Here is a 19,474-nt window from a genome sequence, read left to right on the forward strand (position 1 = left end):
GTGGCCAAGTGATTCATGTTGGCTAGCTCACTTGTTCTCAGGATACCTCATTTTTCTCTTCTTCCCCTTCATCCTCTTCAGCAGTAAGAGGACAATCAAATATTTCCAATTTAAAAAGACATTCCAAGACTGGAAGGAGGTAGAGTGAGTTCAATGAGTTTCAGGCTGAAGGAAAAAGATGTGACCATGAGGTGGCAGTAACATGCGACCCCCTTACCTGGGGGACTCACAGGTTTGCAAGAGGGGTGACCCATCACGGTATTAATCCTTCCAATACCGGGGACATTGAACTGGGTACACATGAGCCTAAGTAATGCCTTTCTGCAGCCTGGCTCTGGGGGGGCGGTGGCCTCTGCATCAGGGATTTAGAAGGCCAACAGTTGTTCCGGGTCTTTTAGAGCTGAAGGGTTAATCTGGATTGCTTGATTGACTCACTGACTTTATTTATGCTAAGAAAATGTTGGTCACAGTTTCACGAGAAATGGAATTGAGGCAGGTAGTCAATACCTAAACATCTGCTCTCCAGGGTGATGTTTTTAAAAGACTGGATGTGTAGAAACCAAATCTGACTAAGGCACCAGCCACAGGTCTTTAGCTCATGGGTTGCAGCCTGCCAATACACAGGGGCTGTCTCGGGCTCACTGATATCACAGAACAGAAACAGAATCTGTCACAATGAAGATATAATATTTCATCATGAAGGGTTTTTTTTCAAAACAAAGTTCAAAAATTATGCAAACTCATAATTTTTTCTGTTGTGCTTTGCAGCAAATGAAAAATATTTTTTAATCAAAGAATATTTTGGGAGTGATTTAGATATTAAGTTTTGTGCAATAAACAATTTACATGAGGCGCCTGGGTGGCTCAGTGGGTTAAGCCGCTGCCTTCGGCTCAGGTCATGATCTCAGGTCCTGGGATCGAGTCCCGCATCGGGTTCTCTGCTTCTCTGCTCAGCAGGGAGCCTGCTTCCCTCTCTCTCTCTCTCTCTGCCTGCCTCTCTGTCTACTTGTGGTCTCTCTCTGTCCAAAAAAAAAAAAAAATTAAAAAAAAATAAACAATTTACATCTTAGGGGATCACAAGAAAATATTGAAAACCCAAACTTTGGAAGGATTCTGAACTTAGGGTATTATACACTATTATAATGTCTATATGCCTAATCATACAGTGATAATAAGATTTAGTCTTATTTGTATAACAAAATTCAAAAAGAATTTGTAATGCTACTACAACATTATGTTAGACCTGAAACACTATTGAGAATATTCAAAGAACAATGCTACCCCTTGGTTATTGATGGGAAAACAGACACAGCCCATCAGTGAGGAAAAGCTTCAATTATAAGAGATGTCACATTATGAACGTCAGAAGGGTGCACCTGGGTGTCTCAGGGGGTTAAGCACCTGCCTTCTGCTCTGGTCGTGTCTCAGGGTCCTGGGATCTAGCCATGCAGCAGGCTCCCTGCTCAGCAGAGTCTGCTTCTCCCTCTGCCTAACCCCCTCCATGCATGCTCTCTCTTTCTCTATCTCTCAGATTAATAAATAAAATCCTCAAAACATAGAATTGGGTCATAAAAACTGATGACACATTTGTTGATTTTCTTAGCATGGAGAAGAAAAAATGATATGCTAATGTATGAAATTAATAAATGGTTAAAAATGGATACTGTCATAAGATTGCTTATATCCATACACTGTATGCTAACTATGTAGAACTTAACTAAAAATTTGAAAAGCAAAAATAATTGCCCATATCCAGACATAAGATAATGGAGCAACAGCAGCATGTTTGGAAGAGAATGGAAGACATTATTTCTTCCCCCACAACGATTATGTCCACTAGCACCTTGCTCAGCAAATAACCTTAACAGGGACATCATCTCCATTTAGGAGGTGCAAACATGCATCTTTCATATTATATATTCCAATATGCAAACTTTCAAAATTTCATACTTAGGATATATCCTTTTTGCAAATTCAATGAACTTGGGAGATACTCTCAGGCCTTAGTCATAAACAGAAAATCTCAAATAAAGAAATATACTATAATTAAGTGAAATCTTATGGACGCATATAGATTACACTTCTTTTGTAATATGCCAAGGTGGCATGATAGTTTTAAATGGGTGGGAAACGTTAATAGAGATGTAAACAACAAATCCTGAAGGGACACAAAGCTGCATGCTCACCAAAAGGTCTGTTTTCTTTACAAGTCACAAAGGAACCTTGAAAGTACGTGTGAGGCATGGAAAACTCAGGAAGAGCTAGGAATATGATATCTGAATTAGAAATAAGCAAAAAGGAAAAGAAAAAAGTGGGAAGTGCATGAATCAGTGGAGCTAAGCATCTATTTTAATGTCTTCCACAAATAGCAGCAGCTTTCTCTTCAAACACTGATTCACAAATTTTGCTTCGTATAGTCTTCCTTCCGTATATTGAGAAGTGGTCTTGACACTTTGAACAGAAGAAGTCTCAGTGGAATCCTGCGAATGAGCTCTTACTGAACTGTAACCAATTTAAAACTGCTGAAGATTGTTATCGGCTCATGAGAACATTAGAAAACGTGGCAAATCTCAGTTAATAAGGAGATAAGCAGAGGCACCTGGGTGGATCAGGTCTTGATCTCAGGATCCTGGGATCGAGTCCCACATTGGAATCCCCACTCAGTGTTGAGTCACCTTCTCCCTCTGCCTCTGCCTCCCCCTCTTCACCACTGTACTTGCATAACATTGTTAAAAAAGAAAACAGAGAAAAGGAGATGAGGTAAAAGGCACGTTTTGAAGATATTATTGATGAGTTTCCTTCTAATGAAGACCGGAAAGGATAAATAAAACAATCCCTGTTTTCCTTTTAAATCTAACTCTAAAAGAAGGAAAGGTTTATGGAATCAGGTACCTGTCAAGTGTTCACTTGTAACGTTGTTGGAAACAATAAACACTGAAAAGTAATAAAAGCATAGTTCAGTACAGGACAGTCTGTGCTTTTACCTGGGGCACTGGGTCTAGCAAATCACAGAGAGGGGGATCCCAGCTCCTCCTTCTAGAAGGTCCTGAAGGTCAGTGGTTCCTGCATTCCTGTCCCAACCCAATGTACCTCCAGTTCCTCTGAAGCTCAGTCACGATTTCACCCAGAAGCAAGTCGGCATTGGTAACAAGACCAACCACAGCATTTCTGATGTGGTGTCCCCTAACCTCTCAATCCAGAGACCCGAGTAAAATAGGGTCTTTTCCAATGCCCTCAGGGACAATGAGGACCAAACCCTGGGAAGAGCCCCAATATGTAAGCACCTGTACGTCCCACCTACCAGCACGTCCCGGAGAAGCTCCCAGAGCCCCCTCCTCAGCACTCAGCCAACAAGGCATCTTCTGTGTCACAACTCAGGAGGCAACAAGTTGTTGCAAAACCCCCACAATCTCCCTAGGGCATAGGGGAACCGGCTGGAAATACAGCTCTGGCTCCCTATCCCTTGGCAGTGAGACTGGAGCTAGATCCCTAGGCAGCTACAGAAGCCCTTCCTGCTGAGGCCCCTTGGGTCCGAAAAGCCGATGGTCCGCCCTCTGTTGGCCAAGGCTGCACACGCAGAGAACCCACCCCCTTTCTGTTGGAGGTGGACAGGCTCCCTCTGCTGGCCACCCTGGGAATCCCGGCAATGCTGCAAGTCATGGCATCTCAGCTGGAAGGTCAGAGGGTGCTTACTCCCTGACAGATCCTGAGGCTGGGCCCCACAACCCCATGCAAAAAGAGGTGCGCCCATCTTCCCAAGTGAAACGGCCTCTGCACAGCTCAGCCCCAGAGAGGTCTGAGCTGTGGGCTCAGGGAAATCTGATGTCCAGGATTCCCACCTTCTCTGGTCCCAATGCTCAGAGCACCTACCTAGACCTCCTCCACCATGGTCCATGCTCCACCTCCACACACCTAGACCAGCAACCTCTCTTCATCCTTGAACTTCTTCTTTGTCTCTGCTTCTCTCTACCCTGTCTCCCTCACTTCTTCTCCCTTGCTAGCACTTGCCCAATCCCCCCACCACTCCCTCAGTGTCTCACCCTGACAATCTCTATCACTCTGCAGACCTTCAGGCCTTCCACTCTCTGCAGCTCTGTCCAGGAACACCAGAGGGAACCACCTCTCCTGTTTCCCCCTCTCTCCTGCCCACATTCAGCCCAGACACTGCCACAGGGCGTGACAATCCCATTTATAAAGGCTGCTCAGGCTGACCCTGACTGCTGCAGTGCAGTTACCAGCTGCTCCTGGGAAGCATGTGGACAGAATGACCTTGATACTTTGGTGGCCCAGCCATGACCCCAAAGCTGCTGGAGGATGGCTGCGTCCATGACCTGGGAAGGAGGGCTTTGCAGGATGCAGCAGCTCTGCTGCAGAAGGGATTGGCAGAAAGGGCCTAAAAGCTGACAGAAGCAAACACCCAACTCCTCCTGCTGCTGAGGAAGGGATGGGTCTCCTGTCATTGACCTCTGCCCTCCCCATCCCTTAATAGGGAACTGTGGGAGGACTGTGGGACATCATGGGTCTTACCAAGAAAACTGTCACCATCTGCTCCACTCAAGGCCCCCCCGTAGTTGGGGGGCAGCTGGTAAGGTGAAACCACTGCACAAAACCTGGATTAATGCAGGGCCTCCAGGTTCTCAGCGCCTCACCAGCTTCTCAGGGCCTCTCCAGACACTTCCTTGTCTGCCGTCACAGCAGACCACTGCCTGGGGACAGCCATCTGTCTTGCTGATCACTACCCCCCTAAACTAGCAGGGTCCATGTGCTCAAGAGGATCTGTCACCAGAGTTAATACCAAAGCAGCGGATCTAAATTCAAGCTGGGCACCTCCCCAGAGGATTCCTGGAGTCCCTTGCAGTAGAGGAACCACGAAGGGTAATCTTGCTCTATCCTCCATCACCCCACGGCTGCCAGGGTGTTATCTGTGTCTGAAGGCTTCACCCTGTGCACTCGAAGGAGAGGGACTTTGGTCCTCCTGAAGGCAGACGCTGACACAGAGACAGAACTGTGAATGGTTTATTGGGGGGATACTAGGAGAGACAAAGCACAGGGGACAGGATGGGCAGGGAAAGCATTCAGACCACCAGGCAGAAAGCATTCATATCTTTACTAAATATAAACCCATTGGAGCCTGGTTGTTGGAGGTCAAGGAAGTCTTCAGATTACAAAGTGATTAGCCTGTAAGACAAAAGGACTTGGGTTAGGACAATGGGACCTTCTGTTTTCCCAAATGTTCTCTGCCTCCAATAGTGTATCTGAGGCCTTGGAGCAACACTTGAGTGTGTGGCCGCCTCTGCGAGTCTATTCATAATAGACAGTAATTGTCTTTACATCTCACATATAAATCTCTGATTGTACCCATTCTCTTAACTATCTTTTACATTTAATAGAAAAAGGGGGCTCTTTGCCTTGACTTTGAAATGAGAATTGCCACTACCTGGGCTGAGGTGTTACACTCTTAGTGTATTTTGTGGACTTAAATGAACATATTTTGACACTCATCGGCATGGAGCTATTTTCCTTTAAACGTGAGAACAGTGAATGGTCAGAGCCCAGACACTTTGCCAATTATTTATTTTTTCTTTTTGAGACAGAGACTGCGAAAGGACAAACTTGTGAGCGAAGAGGGAAGGGGAAGAAGGTGAGAGAGAGAGAGAGAATCCCAGACAGGCGCCACACTCAGCACCAAGCCCGACTTGGGGTTCAATCTAAGAAGCTCGAGATCATGACCTGAGCAGGAATCAAGATTCTGCTGCTTAACCGACTGAGACACCCAGGGACCTCTGCAGGTTCTTTATGTACTTCAACTCCTACTGCTCTAGTGACCTCAGAATCCAGTATGCTCTCTCTATCACAAATTTTAAAAAAGCTGAGGCCCAGAGAAGGCCCCACTGAGAGCTGGTATTTGGGCTGAGAAATCAGGAACACAGGCAAATCCCCAGGACACTGGGACTGAAGCCCCGGGGGAGGTGCACAGCTGCAGGCAGGGCGGTGATGCAGATGCAGAGGCCTGGTGACAGGGCTCCAGCTAGAGCGGCTCCTGGTCAACATGGACTCCCCCACTAACACTCTGTCTCACGCTAAGGGGAGGGCAGCCGCCCTTCACCGGTTCTCGGTCCTGTCTTCACGTGTTCTCAATGGGGGACATAATGTCAGCCAGACAAGAATCCCCAAAGACCATGTTAAATTTCCCAAATCTCCACGAGTCTTTCACATGGTTCAGAGCCTTCAGAAATTTAGGGAAACAATGCTCTTCACAGACTCTTGAGTGAATGGCTTCATGGCAAAAACGACATTCTGAGACAAATAACGGCGTGATCCACACTGTGTGAGTGAACACATGCAGCAGTCGGTGTGGACCGCACGGTGTCCTCACACTCACTCTCAAGCTGCTGGCCTGCCGGGAACAGCCTCACCCTCCCTGAGAGAAGCCCAGGCTCTCCCTGAGCACCTCTAGACTTCTCAGCATCCACAACCTCCTGTTTCTGTGTGACTCGGGGCTCCCTCACTTCCTCCTGGACACATCTCTGGTTCTTCCCTTGTACGGAACACACCGTCTATGTCCTTTCATCAGTGTGTCCCTCCCTTCGCTCAGACACACACCCTCAATTCCTCACATTAAGAGCAGGCCTCATCCCTCCCAGAGCACAGAGTGTCATTTCTGTACCATCTGCGCACGCACACCTTCTGTGTCCAGCTATCAGACAAGGGCAGCTCTCTGTCACCACAAGGGACCCGCCAACCCCCTCAGTGTGACTGGAAGACAAGGTCCATCAATTCTATCTACAGAACAACTGGATTAAAGTTACCATGTCCGTAGCGGCCTTCACTCCGTCATGACATGAGAGGCCTGTGGGCAGCACCGCTGGTTCTTGTGGAGGACGCTCCAGCATCCATATCTGACACACGCCATAGAAAAGACAGAAGCTTCCCCCCCCCCGGAAGTGACTGAGCAACATTCCAACGAACCCTCCACACCAGCCACCAGCATCGGCCACTGTTTCTCGTTCTCGCCTCCCAGACCAGACAAGACATTTCCCACAAGGTTCCAGACTGCAGAGGACAAGGGCAGACCCTAAACTAATGATCAATGAAGGGACTACAGCCCTGTGTCAGGGGTTTACACAACTAAGGAAATGACAGCTCAAACTCTACACACTGCAGTTGAAGTGAGAGGTGGTTTCATCCCTCCCAGAACGACATATGCGGATGCTGGATGTGCACGATGTAAGAGACAGATGTCTGCCATTGTGCAACGGAGACACTTCCTTCCCAACAAAGGCACTTGCCCACTTCTCAGTGCGTGCAAACAGCCAGGAACACGCACGTGTGTCCTGAGGAACTTCAGAATATTACTGCATCCCCAGCCCGGTTTCCCCTTGAATGTCAAGCCCTGAGCACAAACGATGCCTTTGCTCCACCAACACAACCGCAAGGTGATGATCTGGAAACAGAGACGCCTGTAAGCTCCCCAGAAAGACTTGTCCCTTTGAACAGGAAACGACACCACACGTGGACCCCAGGAGATACCCAACAGACAAAGGTCAGGACACGGTGCTGCCCAGAGAGGAACAGGACTCCAGAAACGGGACAACTGAAAACACCCCAGTATTTACTTGGATCTTCTCTGGGACCTCCTTGGGCACAGTGCTGCTATTGCCCCCTTGAGCACCAGAGGCTTCTGAAAGGGAAGGAAGCCCTAAAAGGGGTGGAGGTGGATTCAGACTGGCGATGACCACACAGGATTCAAGCCAACCCTCTCCCCCGGCCACAGCCTATTCTCTTCTCTCCCTCTGGCGTGTCCTTCGTGTTTCTCACAGGACTCCTCTGACCCCTGTGGAAGAAGGAGAGAACTGTCCCTCACCATCGCGGATATGACCACTCTGCCAAGGGACAGATGTTTCCAGAACTAATCTATAATGCTAAACAACTGGGGCCTCCACACGTGAGAGTGATGTGAAGGTTGTGCTTCATCCAGCCCAGAGCCCAAAACGTCATGCCCGTGTAGTGCACCTGGGCAATGCTTCTATGTCTGTCCTCTGTGAAATGTCACTTTTCTTCACCACGGCAGACACCTGCTGCCCGGTTCTGTATGGTGAACCAGACAGTCCATGAGATCGACGTCCACCCAAAGTGGAGGAATGATACCATGTCCTCACTCGGGCTTATCATTGCACTGCAATGCCTTGTGGTACCACCTCTCCATCCTCTTCACTGACAGAAGGGGTTCAACTATGAATAAGCTTTACGACTCACGTCAGTTCAGATCATCTCACCATGTGGTGGAGGAACGAGGTGTGGCTGAGGCCCCCATGCCCACCACTGTGGAGGTGGATGAGGAGGAGGGAAGCCTGGTACATTCCGCCCCATGTGGTAGGGCATACGGAGGGGCCCTGGGCAATGAGGAAACACTCTCACACCTCTACCGACCTGCAGAACAGACAAGAAAATATTTTAGTAAAACAGACAAAAGTTGCAACACCAAGAAAAAGAACCAAAACAAAGAACTCTCAGCACCCGGCTCCTTCTCCAATGCCACCTTCCAGGAGAGCTGCATCGTGCTAGAAAACGTTCATGCCCCTCCCAGCTGGTGCCAGTACAAGGAGGGGGGAGAGGGCAATGGCTGTTACAGGAAAAGCCTGTCACCAAACATCACTGCCCATGTCTGCCCATCAAGAAGTAGTTAGTGTCTTACAGATGAAAAAGGATCATTGCAAACTAGTAAAGCAGCACATTCCAGACATGGAGGCATCGACATCCAGGACAACACTTCCTCTTTCTTCCTCAGCCACCGGAGAAGATTTTGTTTTAGTCAGAATAGAGAGCATGTGACAAAACTAAATGCCCTTTCTCCACAAAGTTTCCGAGCCACTTGAGGGGAATCGTTTGCTGGTAAGTCCCTGACTGTCTCCACGCTGCCTTGCCTCCTGACAAAGGGGTCCTCTACTCTCTACAGTTTCTGTCCATGGCCACAAATACCTTAGGGGCTTGTGGTCTGACAGGGGCACTGGAAAAGTGTCTTCTGAGGAACATAATACCAAAAACCCTTGTGTACACTCAGCACCTGTGTTTTTCCTTTTTCCTTTTTTAAGATTTTATTTATTTGACAGACAGAGATCACAAGCAGGCAGAGAGGCAGACAGAGGGAGGAAGGGAAGCAGGCTCTCCACTAAGCAGAGAGTCTGATGTGGGGCTTGATTCCAGGACCTAGGATTGTGACCTGAGCCTAAGGCAGAGGCTTTAACCCACTGAGCCACACAGGCGCCCCCTGAGTTTGCCTTAAAACACAGTGATTTGGAAGTTTCAACCTACTGAGTTCCAGAGTAATTTTGTCCAATGGGAAATGAAGACAGGAAGGCCATATAAGAGAATTCACAAAAGGGTATATGCTTCCCGAAGGAAAACTCCACACATGTGATGAGAAAAGAAATCAGCTCTCACACTAACTTAGGACCAAATGAACTGCTCCTGAAGCCCAGCTGAAGGGCTGGGAGGCACTGGCCACACAGGTAATCACTGACGTCCCCCTTCAGAACGTGTGAGCCAATGTGTGATTACGACAGTGCACCTGAGAGCTTTGACACTTCAAAATACTTGTAGAAAGGGTGTTAATTGGGCTAGTTCTGCATGGCACGTTTTCCAGCAGAAGTAAAATGGGGATGACTCGTGAAACATGCCCTGAGAACACTCCAGACTGCAAAGGAGACAGTATAAAATGCACAGAGAGTTTTCCCCAGTTTCCTTTTGTGAGGATTACCAGACCCATCTATCCCCAGCATGAGCACAACACCAGCGCACCTGAACGTAACCTAAAGGGAGTCAGGCCGGCCAGAGGACTTCACTGTGAAAGGAGGGGTCCTCCTCTCCCAGTTACTTCCTCGGTGTGCGCTGTGGGCAGGCAGGGGTGCACACACACGCACACGCATCTTCCCCACCACCACGTTCCAAGACAGTAGCATTGGTGCCAGAATGGCTACCCGTCCCCTGTGTCTCCCCTAGAAACTGGGGTGAACAGATGCCATGGGGAAAACTACTGTCAGCACATGTTAATATAGGTCTGCACCTCGACAGAGACAAGGAGTCTGCTGCCAAGGATAATCAACTCAGGAAAAAACTCCATTCAGTGGCCAAAATTAGCAAGACAGAAAACAACGTGTGTTGGATAGGATATGGAGAAAGGGGAACCCTCTTACACTGTTGGTGGGAATGCAAGTTGGTGCAGCCACTTTGGAGAACAGTGTGGAGATTCCTCAAGAAATTAAAAATAGAGCTTCCCTATGACCCTGCAATTGCACTAATGGGTATTTGCCCCAAAGATACAGATGTAGTGAAAAGAAGGGCCATCTCTACCCCAATGTTTATAGCAGCAATGGCCACGGCCGCCAAACTGTGGAAAGAACCAAGATGCCCTTCAATGGATGAACGGATAAGGAAGATGTGGTCCATATACACGATGGAGTATTATGCCTCCATCACAAAGGATGAATACCTAACTTTTGTATGAACATGGACGGGACTGGAAGAGATTATGCTGAGTGAAATAAGTCAAACAGAGAGAGTCAAGTATCATATGGTTTCACTTATTTGTGGCGCATAACAAATAACATGGAGGACATGGGGAGATGGAAAGGAGAAGGGAGTTGAGGGAAATTGGAAGGGGAGATGAACCATGAGAGACTATGGACTCTGAAAAACAACCTGAGGCTTTTGAAGGGGCGGGGGGTGGGAGGTTGGGGAACGAGGTGGTGGGTAATAGGGAGGGCACATATTTGATGGAGCACAGGGTGTGGTGCAAAAGCAATGAATACTGTTACGCTGAAAAGAAATTTAAAAGTAGTGGGGAAAAAATCTGCATTCAGGACAGGCAAGTATCTATGGCTGGGACCATACTTCCCCCATCACGGCAAGCACATCATCTCCTCTGTACATTGAGAACAGACACAATGAGAGGCCATGGGAAGGCTGGTGTCCACGCCTGGAAGTGCAGTCACTCGTGGGTCAAGCGGCAGCCCACCCGCAACCCCCTGACCAGCTCTGCTTCCCTCCCTGACAAGGAGGTGTGCTATGCTGCACAAGGGCTGTCCATGGCTACAGACACCGCTGAGGAGATAGGAGTGTCCGGAGTCCTGCAGTGGACCTGGAAGAGAACTTTCTGAGAGAAGCACGACCCTACGAGTGAGCAAGACCAGCTCTATGATCCGCATCCCTGACATTCGGGCCTCCTTAGCTCAGGCACAGAGCAAATGCATAGTCCTTGGTGCTGAGAACCACTAACGGGCTGATTTGACATCCCCAAATGCAAACGGATGTGTCTGGAGAGCACATGCAATGCTCCCAGGATGGGTCGGGAGAGACGCTATGAGCTGGCATAGCCACCAGACCCCATCAGCACCTGCTCACGGGAGCACAACTGAAACACGTGTGAGGGGTGGGGCCTGCAGGGAGTCACCGGGATTCCCTCTTTGGGGCCGCTGCTCCAGGGCGCGTTTTCTACAACACACCTGGAACTTCCAGAGTTCAACATCATCTCACCCAGGGGCCAACTGGAGGGATTCCAGCTCACGTCTTCACCCACACAGATGGGACGCACAGGAGGTCACAGCTCACCTTCTCCACTAACACTCAAGCTGCCCAAAGCATGTGGCCCAAGTGTGAGGCAGTCTTGGCTTTTCCCATTTTCCATCTGTGAGGACCTCTGCAGACATCCTCCCAGGTTAATCCTGACCCGAAAACCAAAAATGCTCCTGTTCCCTCAGGAAAACAAACAGCAAGGAGTCAGCCGGACTAGCCAACTTCACTGTGGAGTGAGATGTCATCCTCCTCGAGTCATTTATACACTCGCACACACACACATGCACGAGGTGAGCATCCTACCATCATGGGCCACTAATACAGCTTTGGGAGGAAGCACGAAATTGCAGATCTCTAACGGAGCAGCCCAGAGGCTCCTGGGTGAACAGCGTGCACTCTGAAAGGGATGATCGCAGGACACACGCAACAGCCACAAGGCCAGGACAGGGAGCTGTCCACACTGCAATCCTTTTCAGAAACGGACACAACTAAAAACGCCCACGGCACTTACCGTAGCCATCAATGGGTCCCGTTGAGGGCTGGTGCGGCTGTTCATCCTGGGAACCGGTCTAGGTGCTGGATCAGACAAAGGTCAGAGGTTTATTGTGGTTTGCATGCCCTCCATGCCTTCCTCCCCCATCTTGCACTCTTTCCCACACTTGGGTCCCTTATCAGAGGGTTTCAACCGTGACTCAAGTGACTCCTTTGCGAAGAGAGACACCAGTCACTTGACTCTTGTGGGAGACACTCCAGGGCCCTGGTTCCAGGGTTTCCGTAAGTAAACCATCACATGCGGACAGGTAGGGGAACAACTGGCTGGAAATCAACACTAAAATTGGGGTGCTCAACACACATCAGGCAAAATCACTTTTTCTTCATAGACTAAACATCGAAGTGAGAATATCCTTGCATGGGTGCCATCCACAAACCCCCAACATGAACGGCCCATGTTCTCTTCTCAGGCCACAGGTGGATGGTTCATTTGTCCCTCCTGCAGATGAGACCTAGCATGTGTGCCTGGCGAACAAATAAACATTTCAGGGAAGAAACAGACTTTGACATTTGTATAGTCACGAACAAAGAAAACATAGGCAGATTGAGCAATAAAGCTATGGCATTGCACCGATAACGTGAGAGGAGTAAAATATATTTCATTGGTGAATATGGTCTCATAGATTACAAATAAAACAAAAATATAGGAACCTCCATAACGAGTTAATAATTGCCCTTTTTCAAATAGTCTTTTTTTTTTTTTGCCAAGTCTTGACCACTGAGTCAAGGTGGGAAGGGCGCTCAGCTCCCACCTTCTCAGGCTCAGCTCTTCTGAAGGAGGTAGCAGGTAGGAAGGTGTGGAGTGGCGTGAGCTCCACCTGTCACAGGGGCTAGTGTCCTGCTGCCGGGGGGCATATAAGGAAAGCACCCTCTTGTCACCCCTTCAGACAACCTTCAGGCTTGTGATTCTCTCCAGGACACACAGCAATCACCCACAGCAACGGGAAGGACACCGTGTGGTTTCACAGCAGAAATCAGGCTGCTGCATTTCACGTCGTGCTCCCTACCTTGCCACACAGGCTTCTGCAACTCAGGCCTTCCAGGCATCTGTTCACGCCTCATGGATCCCCCAGGCATCATCTCCCCTTCCATCATGCGTAGTCTTGAACACAGAAAAAGAAAGGACATCTCTAAGAATTACAACACCACGTCCTCTCCTAGGCACTAAACAGCATAGCCGTCACCTCTGCAAAAACCGTAAAAACGCACGTCAAACTCTCACACCTGTATTTCAGGTAGGCGTTCTCCCTGCTCTGCTGCATCATCCTTGTTTCCCAATATCGAGCTTTCATCTGTGGGAGAAAAACACACCCACACTCAGTTGTGCCCGACTGTGCCCCAAACGAAGACGAGGAAAAAGAAAACACTTACCCAGTTAGCCAGAGCATTCCTCTCCTGAACTGCGATCTGAAAAAAGCCAACACACCGAAAGCCCATGTTCAGGGCTCTAAGGACCACTACCATCACCTGCAGGGGGCGCCAAGGGGTCAGTGTGTCAGACACAACTCAGGTTACCTTGTGATTGAAGGTGAGCTTGGACTCCTGCAGCTGATCTTGCATTTCTTCCACTTGTTGTCTGTGAGGGACAATTGTTTGCATCAGACAAAACCCAACACGGGGTGTGATTTTCAATCATCTGCCCACGTGGCCATCCTCCTCTGATCTGTCCCCTCATACAATGGATCCTGACACAGGAAACACTTTCAGCGGACTATCATTGGAGAGTAGGGTCAAAGCTATTGTTACAGCCTTTCCTTAATCGTTTTTCTTTGCCTGCAGATTCAGAATTGACATAATTTCTTTACCCGTTTTCAATCTTTCCCTCAGTTATCACATGACAAGTGTCTTTGGTCATGAAGCTCTATTCTCCTTTAACTCTGTCTTCGCCATGGTTCCCAGGGTTGCAAAGACCAGCGCCATCAGATGGCACTACCGTGTTTATGGCTAGGACTCATCCGAGGACAAACTGTTTTCCTCAAGATACCACTGCAAGGACACTGCAGTGGAGCCAGTTTCCACAGAGTCAGGCCAACACTGGGGATCAGGACGTGTTTAGTCACATAATTGTTTTGTGCCTTATCTTTCTGTGTCTGTTAATTCTCTCTGGATACATCCTCTGAATTTTGGGGTATATTACTTAATTGAGTCCTCAAAATGTACAAAGATTAAAAATCCAAAGGGAGGGAGGAGTCAAGATGGTGGAGAAGTAGCAGGATGAGATGACATCAGGTAGCAAGGGATGAGCTAGATAGCTTATCAAACCATTCTGAACACCTACAAATCCAACAGGAGATTGAAGAGAAGAAGAGCAACAATTCTAGAAACAGAAAATTGACCGCTTTCTGAAAGGTAGGACCCACGGAGAAGTGAATTCAAAGCGATGGGAGGATAGACTCCGGGGGGAAGGGCCGGCTCCCAGCAAGCGGCAGAGCAACGGAGCACAAAATCAGGACTTTTAAAAGTCTGCTCCACTGAGGGACATCGCTCCAGAGGCTAATCCGGGGTGAAGCCCACGCGGGGACAGCGTGGCCCCAGGTCCCACAGGGTCACAGAAGGATCGGCGGTGTCTGAGTGTCACAAAACTCGCAGGTATTAGAGTGGGAACGCTGGCTACAGAGACAGAGCCGAGGAGTGAGCTCTCAAATTGGGGTTACCTTGAACTGTAATCCATGGCACAGGCGACTGCTCTGTGAGTGGGGTCCCCATAAGATCCGGGAAGACGCCCCCGGAAGAGCTCAGGGATCTAAGGGGTTCGGAGACTCCAGGTGGAGCTGTGTGCCAGAGACAGAGATGCTTGGTCACAGGCTGGGTGAGCTCATAGCGCAGCCAGAGGCCAGGAAGACGGGAGTGGTTTAGCGCTTTCTCTGAGGGTGCACTGGGGAGTGGGGCCCTGAGCTCTCGGCTCCTCCAGCCCATAGATTGGGAGGCCGCCATTTTCATTCCTGTCTTCCGGAACTCTACGGAAAGTTTTCAGGGAACAAAACCTCCTGAAAGCGAACCCGAGCAGATTACTTAGCTGGCCCCTGGAAAGGACAGTGCAATTCCGCCTGGGAAGAGACACCTAAGAATCACTACTACAGGCCCCTGCCCCAGAAGATCAACAAGAAATCCAGCCAAGACCGAGTTCACTTACTAAGGAGAACAGTGGAATTGCAGAGGAGGAGAAAGCAAAGCACGGAATTCATGGCTTTCTCCCCAAGACACTTGAGTCTTGCAAAGTTATTTTTTTTTATTTAATTTTTTTTCTTCTGCTAATTTTTTAAACGTTTACCCTTTCCTCTTATAGCTTCTTAAAACTAGTTTATCTTAAAAATTTACTTTTCATTTAAAAAAAACTTTATTGAACCTTCATTATTATTATCATATTTTATCCTTCTTTGTATCTAACTTCAGTTTTTGTATACACATATGGTTTTCCATCTAGAAAATTTTGGGTACAACGTCTTCTAATGGATCAAAATACACCCTAAATCTAACACCAGTCTTGTTCTAATCTCCAGACTGAGCAAATTCTTTCCACTTTCTTTTCTTTATTCTCCAAACCAACTTATCTATCAACTCCTTTTTTAGAAATTAATTTTTTTTCATCTTAATAGTCATATTCCATCTCTTCATTGTGTTTACCGTTACGTATGTTTTTCATTCTTTAAAATATTGGGAGGTAATTTCTTCTAAGAGACCAAAATACACCCAAAATTAAGTGAGTGACCCTGTTCTAGTCACCAGTCTAATATGTATATATATTTTTTCTTTTTTATATTTTTTCCTTATTTGTTTTCTTTCTAAATTTTTTTCCCTGAACTTCTTTTTACCCCCTTTCTCTCCCCCCTCATGATATGGGGTCTCTTCTGATTTGGTTAAAGCACTTTTTCCTGGGGTCTTTGCCACCCTTTTAGTATTTTATTTGCTCCTCCATATATTCTTATCTGGACAAAATGAGAAGGTGGAAAAACTCACAAAAAAAAAAAAAAAAAAGAACAAGAGGCAATACTGAAGGCGAGGGACCTAATCAATACGGACATTGGTAATATGTCAGATCTAGAATTCAGAATGACGATTCTCAAGGTTCTAGCTAGGCTCGAAAAAGGCATGGGAGATATTAAGGAAACCCTGTCCAGAGAAATAAAAGCCCTTTCTCGAGAAATAAAAAAACTACAATTTAACCATGTTGAAATCAAAAAAGCTATTAAAGAGGTGCAGTCAAAAATGGAGGCTCTTACTGCTAGGATAAATGAGGCAGAAGAAAGAATTAGTGATATAGAAGACCAAATGACAGAGAATAAAGAGGCTGAGCAAAAGAGAGACAAACAACTATGGGACCACAAGGGGAGAATTTGAGAGATATGTGATACCATAAGATGAAACATTAGAATAATTGGGATTCCAGAAGAAGAAGAAAGAGAGAGCAGAGCAGAAGGTATATTGGAGAGAATTATTGCAGATAATTTACCTGATATGGCAAAGGGAACAAGCATCAAAATCCAGGAGGTGAAGAGAACCCCCCTCAAAATCAGTAAGAATAGGTCCACACCCTGTCATCTAATAGTAAAATTTACAAGTCTTAGTGACAAAGAAAATCCTGACAGCACCAGGGGACAAGAAGTCTGTAACATAAAATGGCAAAAATATTAGATTGGCAGCAGACTTATCCACAGAGACCTGTCAGACCAGAAAGGACTGGCGTGATATATTCAGAGCACTCAACGAGAAAAATATGCAGCCAAGAATACTATATCCAGCTAGGCTATCACTGAAAATAGAAGGAGAGATAAAAAGCTTCCAGGACAAACAAAAATGGAAAGAATTTGCAAACACCAAACCAGCTCTACAAGAAATAATGAAGGGGGTCCTCTAAGCAAAGAGAGAGCCTAAAAGTTGTAGATCAGAAAGGAACAGAGACAATATACAGTAACAGTCATCTTATAGGCAATACAATGGCACTAAATTCATATCTCTCAATAGTTACCCTGAATGTTAATGGACTAAGTGCCCTAATCAAAAGACACAGGGTATGAGAATGGATAAAAAAACAAAACCCATCAATATGCTGCCTACAAGAAACTCATTTTAGACCCAAAGAAACCTCCAGATTTAAAGTGAGAGTGTGGAAAACAATGTACTATGCTAATGGACATCAGAAGAGACCTGGGGTGGCAATCCTTACATCAGATCAATTAGATTTTAAGCCAAAGACTTAATAAGACTTAATAAGCCAAAGACTTAATAAGACTTAATAAGCCAAAGACTTAATAAGAGATGAGGAAGGACACTTTATCATACTCAGAGGGTCTTTCTAACAAGAAGATGTAACAATTTTAAATATCTATGCCCCTAATGTGGGAGTAGCCAACTATATAAACCAATTAATAACAAAATCAAAGAAACACATCGACAATAATACAATAATAGTAGGGGACTTTAACACTCCCCTCACTGAAATGGACAGATCATCCAAGCAAAAGATCAACAAGGAAATAAAGGCCTTACATGACACACTGGACCAGATGGACATCACAGATGTATTCAGAACATTCCATCCCAAAGCAACAATACACATTCTTCTCTAGTGCAAATACACAACCTAACCCTACACCTAAAGGAGCTGGAGAAAGAACAACAAAGAAAGCCTAAATCCAGCAGGAGAAGAGAAATCATAAAGATCAGAGCAGAAATCAATGAAATACAAACCACCAAAACAATAGAACAATGAAACTAGGAGCTGGTTCTCTGAAAAAATTAATAAGGTTGATAAACCCCTGGACAGACCTATCAAAAGGAAGAGAGAAAAGACCCAGATTAATAAAATCATGAATGAAAGAGGAGAGATCACAACCAACACCAAAGAAATACAAACAATTATAAGAATATATTATAAGCAACTGTGCGCCAACAAATTTGACAATCTGGAAGAAATGGGTGCACTGTTAGAGACAATATAAACTACCACTACTGAGCCAGGAAGAAATAGAAAACCCGAACAGACCCATAACCAGTACAGAGATTGAAACAGTCATCAAAAATCCCCAAACAAAAGCCCAGGGCCAGATGGCTTCCCAGGGGAATTTTACCAAACAGTTAAAGAAGAATTAATTCCGATTCTCCTGAAACTGTTCCAAAAAACTGAAATGGTAGGAAAATTTCCAAACTCCCTTTATGAGGCATCACCTTGATCCCCAAACCAGACAAGGATCCCAGAAAAAGGGAATTAGAGACCAATATCCTTGATCAACACAGATGCGAAAATTCTCACCAAAATACTAGCCAATAGGATCTAACAGTACATTAAAACGATTATTCACCACCACCAAGTGGGATTTATTCCAGGGCTGCAAGGTGGTTCAGCATCCGCAAATCAATTAATGTGATCCAATACATTAAGAAAAGAAAGAACAAGAACCACATGATACTCTCAATAGATGCTGGAAAAGCATTTGACAAAGTACAGCATCCCTTCCTGATCAAAACACTTCAAAGTGCCGGGATAGAGGGCACATACCTCAATATTATCAAAGTCATCTATGAAAACCCACCGCAAATATCATTCTGAATGGAGGAAAAACTGAGAGCTTTTCCGCTAAGGTCAGGAACACGGCAGCAATGTCTGTTATCACCACTGCTATTCAACATAGTACTAGAAGTCCTAGTCTCACAATCAGACAACAAAAAGAAATGAAAAGCATCCAAATCGGCAAAATAGAAGTGAAAGTCTCACTCTTTGCAGATGCTATGATACCATATGTGGAAACCCCAAAAGACTCCACTCCAAATCTTCTAGAACTTGTACAGGAATTCAGTAAACTGTCAGGATATAAAATCGATGAACAGAAATCAGTTGCATTTCTTTACACAACAACAAGACAGAAGGACAAGAAATTAAGGAGTCAATCCCATTTACAAACCATAAGATACCTAGGAATACAGCTAAGCAAAGAAGCAAAGAAAGTATACTAGGAAAACTCTAAAGTACTCATGAATGAAATTGAGGAAGACACAAAGAAACGGAAAAATGTTCCATGCTCATGGATGGGAAAAACAAATATTGTGAAAATGTCTTGGCTAAGCAAAGCAATCTACACATTTAATGCAATCCTTATCAAAATACCATCCATTTTTATCAAAGAAATGGAATAAATAATCTTAAAATTTATATGGAGGGGTGCCTGGGTGGCTCAGTGGGTTAAAGCCTCTGCTTTCTGCTTGGGTCATGACCCCAGGTTCCGGGGATCCAGCCCCACGTCGGGCTCTCTGCTCAGCAGGGAGCCTGCCCCCTCCCGCCTGCCTGTCTACTTATGAGCTCTCTGTCAAAGAAATAAATAAAATCTTAAAAAAGTACACTATTACTGAAACATAC

The 19,474-nt window shown here is 46.3% G+C and overlaps 1 protein-coding gene across 7 annotated transcripts in view; it reads right to left on the reverse strand.

Annotated features, from left to right (window-relative positions):
* Window positions 1–19,474, reverse strand: part of LOC123933496 (transport and Golgi organization protein 1 homolog) — a 482,235-nt gene that overhangs the window by 41,699 nt on the left and 421,062 nt on the right. For 2 of the 7 annotated variants that reach the window (XM_045992728.1, XM_045992731.1), the window contains exons 3-7: window positions 13,495–13,530; window positions 13,348–13,415; window positions 13,131–13,225; window positions 12,083–12,147; window positions 8,277–8,430 (exon numbers count right to left, since the gene is read on the reverse strand). In XM_045992728.1, the coding sequence (XP_045848684.1) occupies window positions 8,277–8,430; window positions 12,083–12,147; window positions 13,131–13,225; window positions 13,348–13,415; window positions 13,495–13,530 (418 nt within the window). Of the gene's footprint in view, window positions 1–5,020; window positions 5,179–8,256; window positions 8,431–12,082; window positions 12,148–13,130; window positions 13,226–13,347; window positions 13,416–13,494; window positions 13,531–13,638; window positions 13,700–19,474 lie in introns of those variants that run through there. The other 5 variants (XM_045992730.1, XM_045992732.1, XM_045992729.1 and 2 more) reach the window with 5 other exon arrangements.

Source organism: Meles meles, chromosome 21 (assembly GCF_922984935.1).
Source record: "Meles meles chromosome 21, mMelMel3.1 paternal haplotype, whole genome shotgun sequence".
Taxonomy (NCBI): domain Eukaryota; kingdom Metazoa; phylum Chordata; class Mammalia; order Carnivora; family Mustelidae; genus Meles; species Meles meles.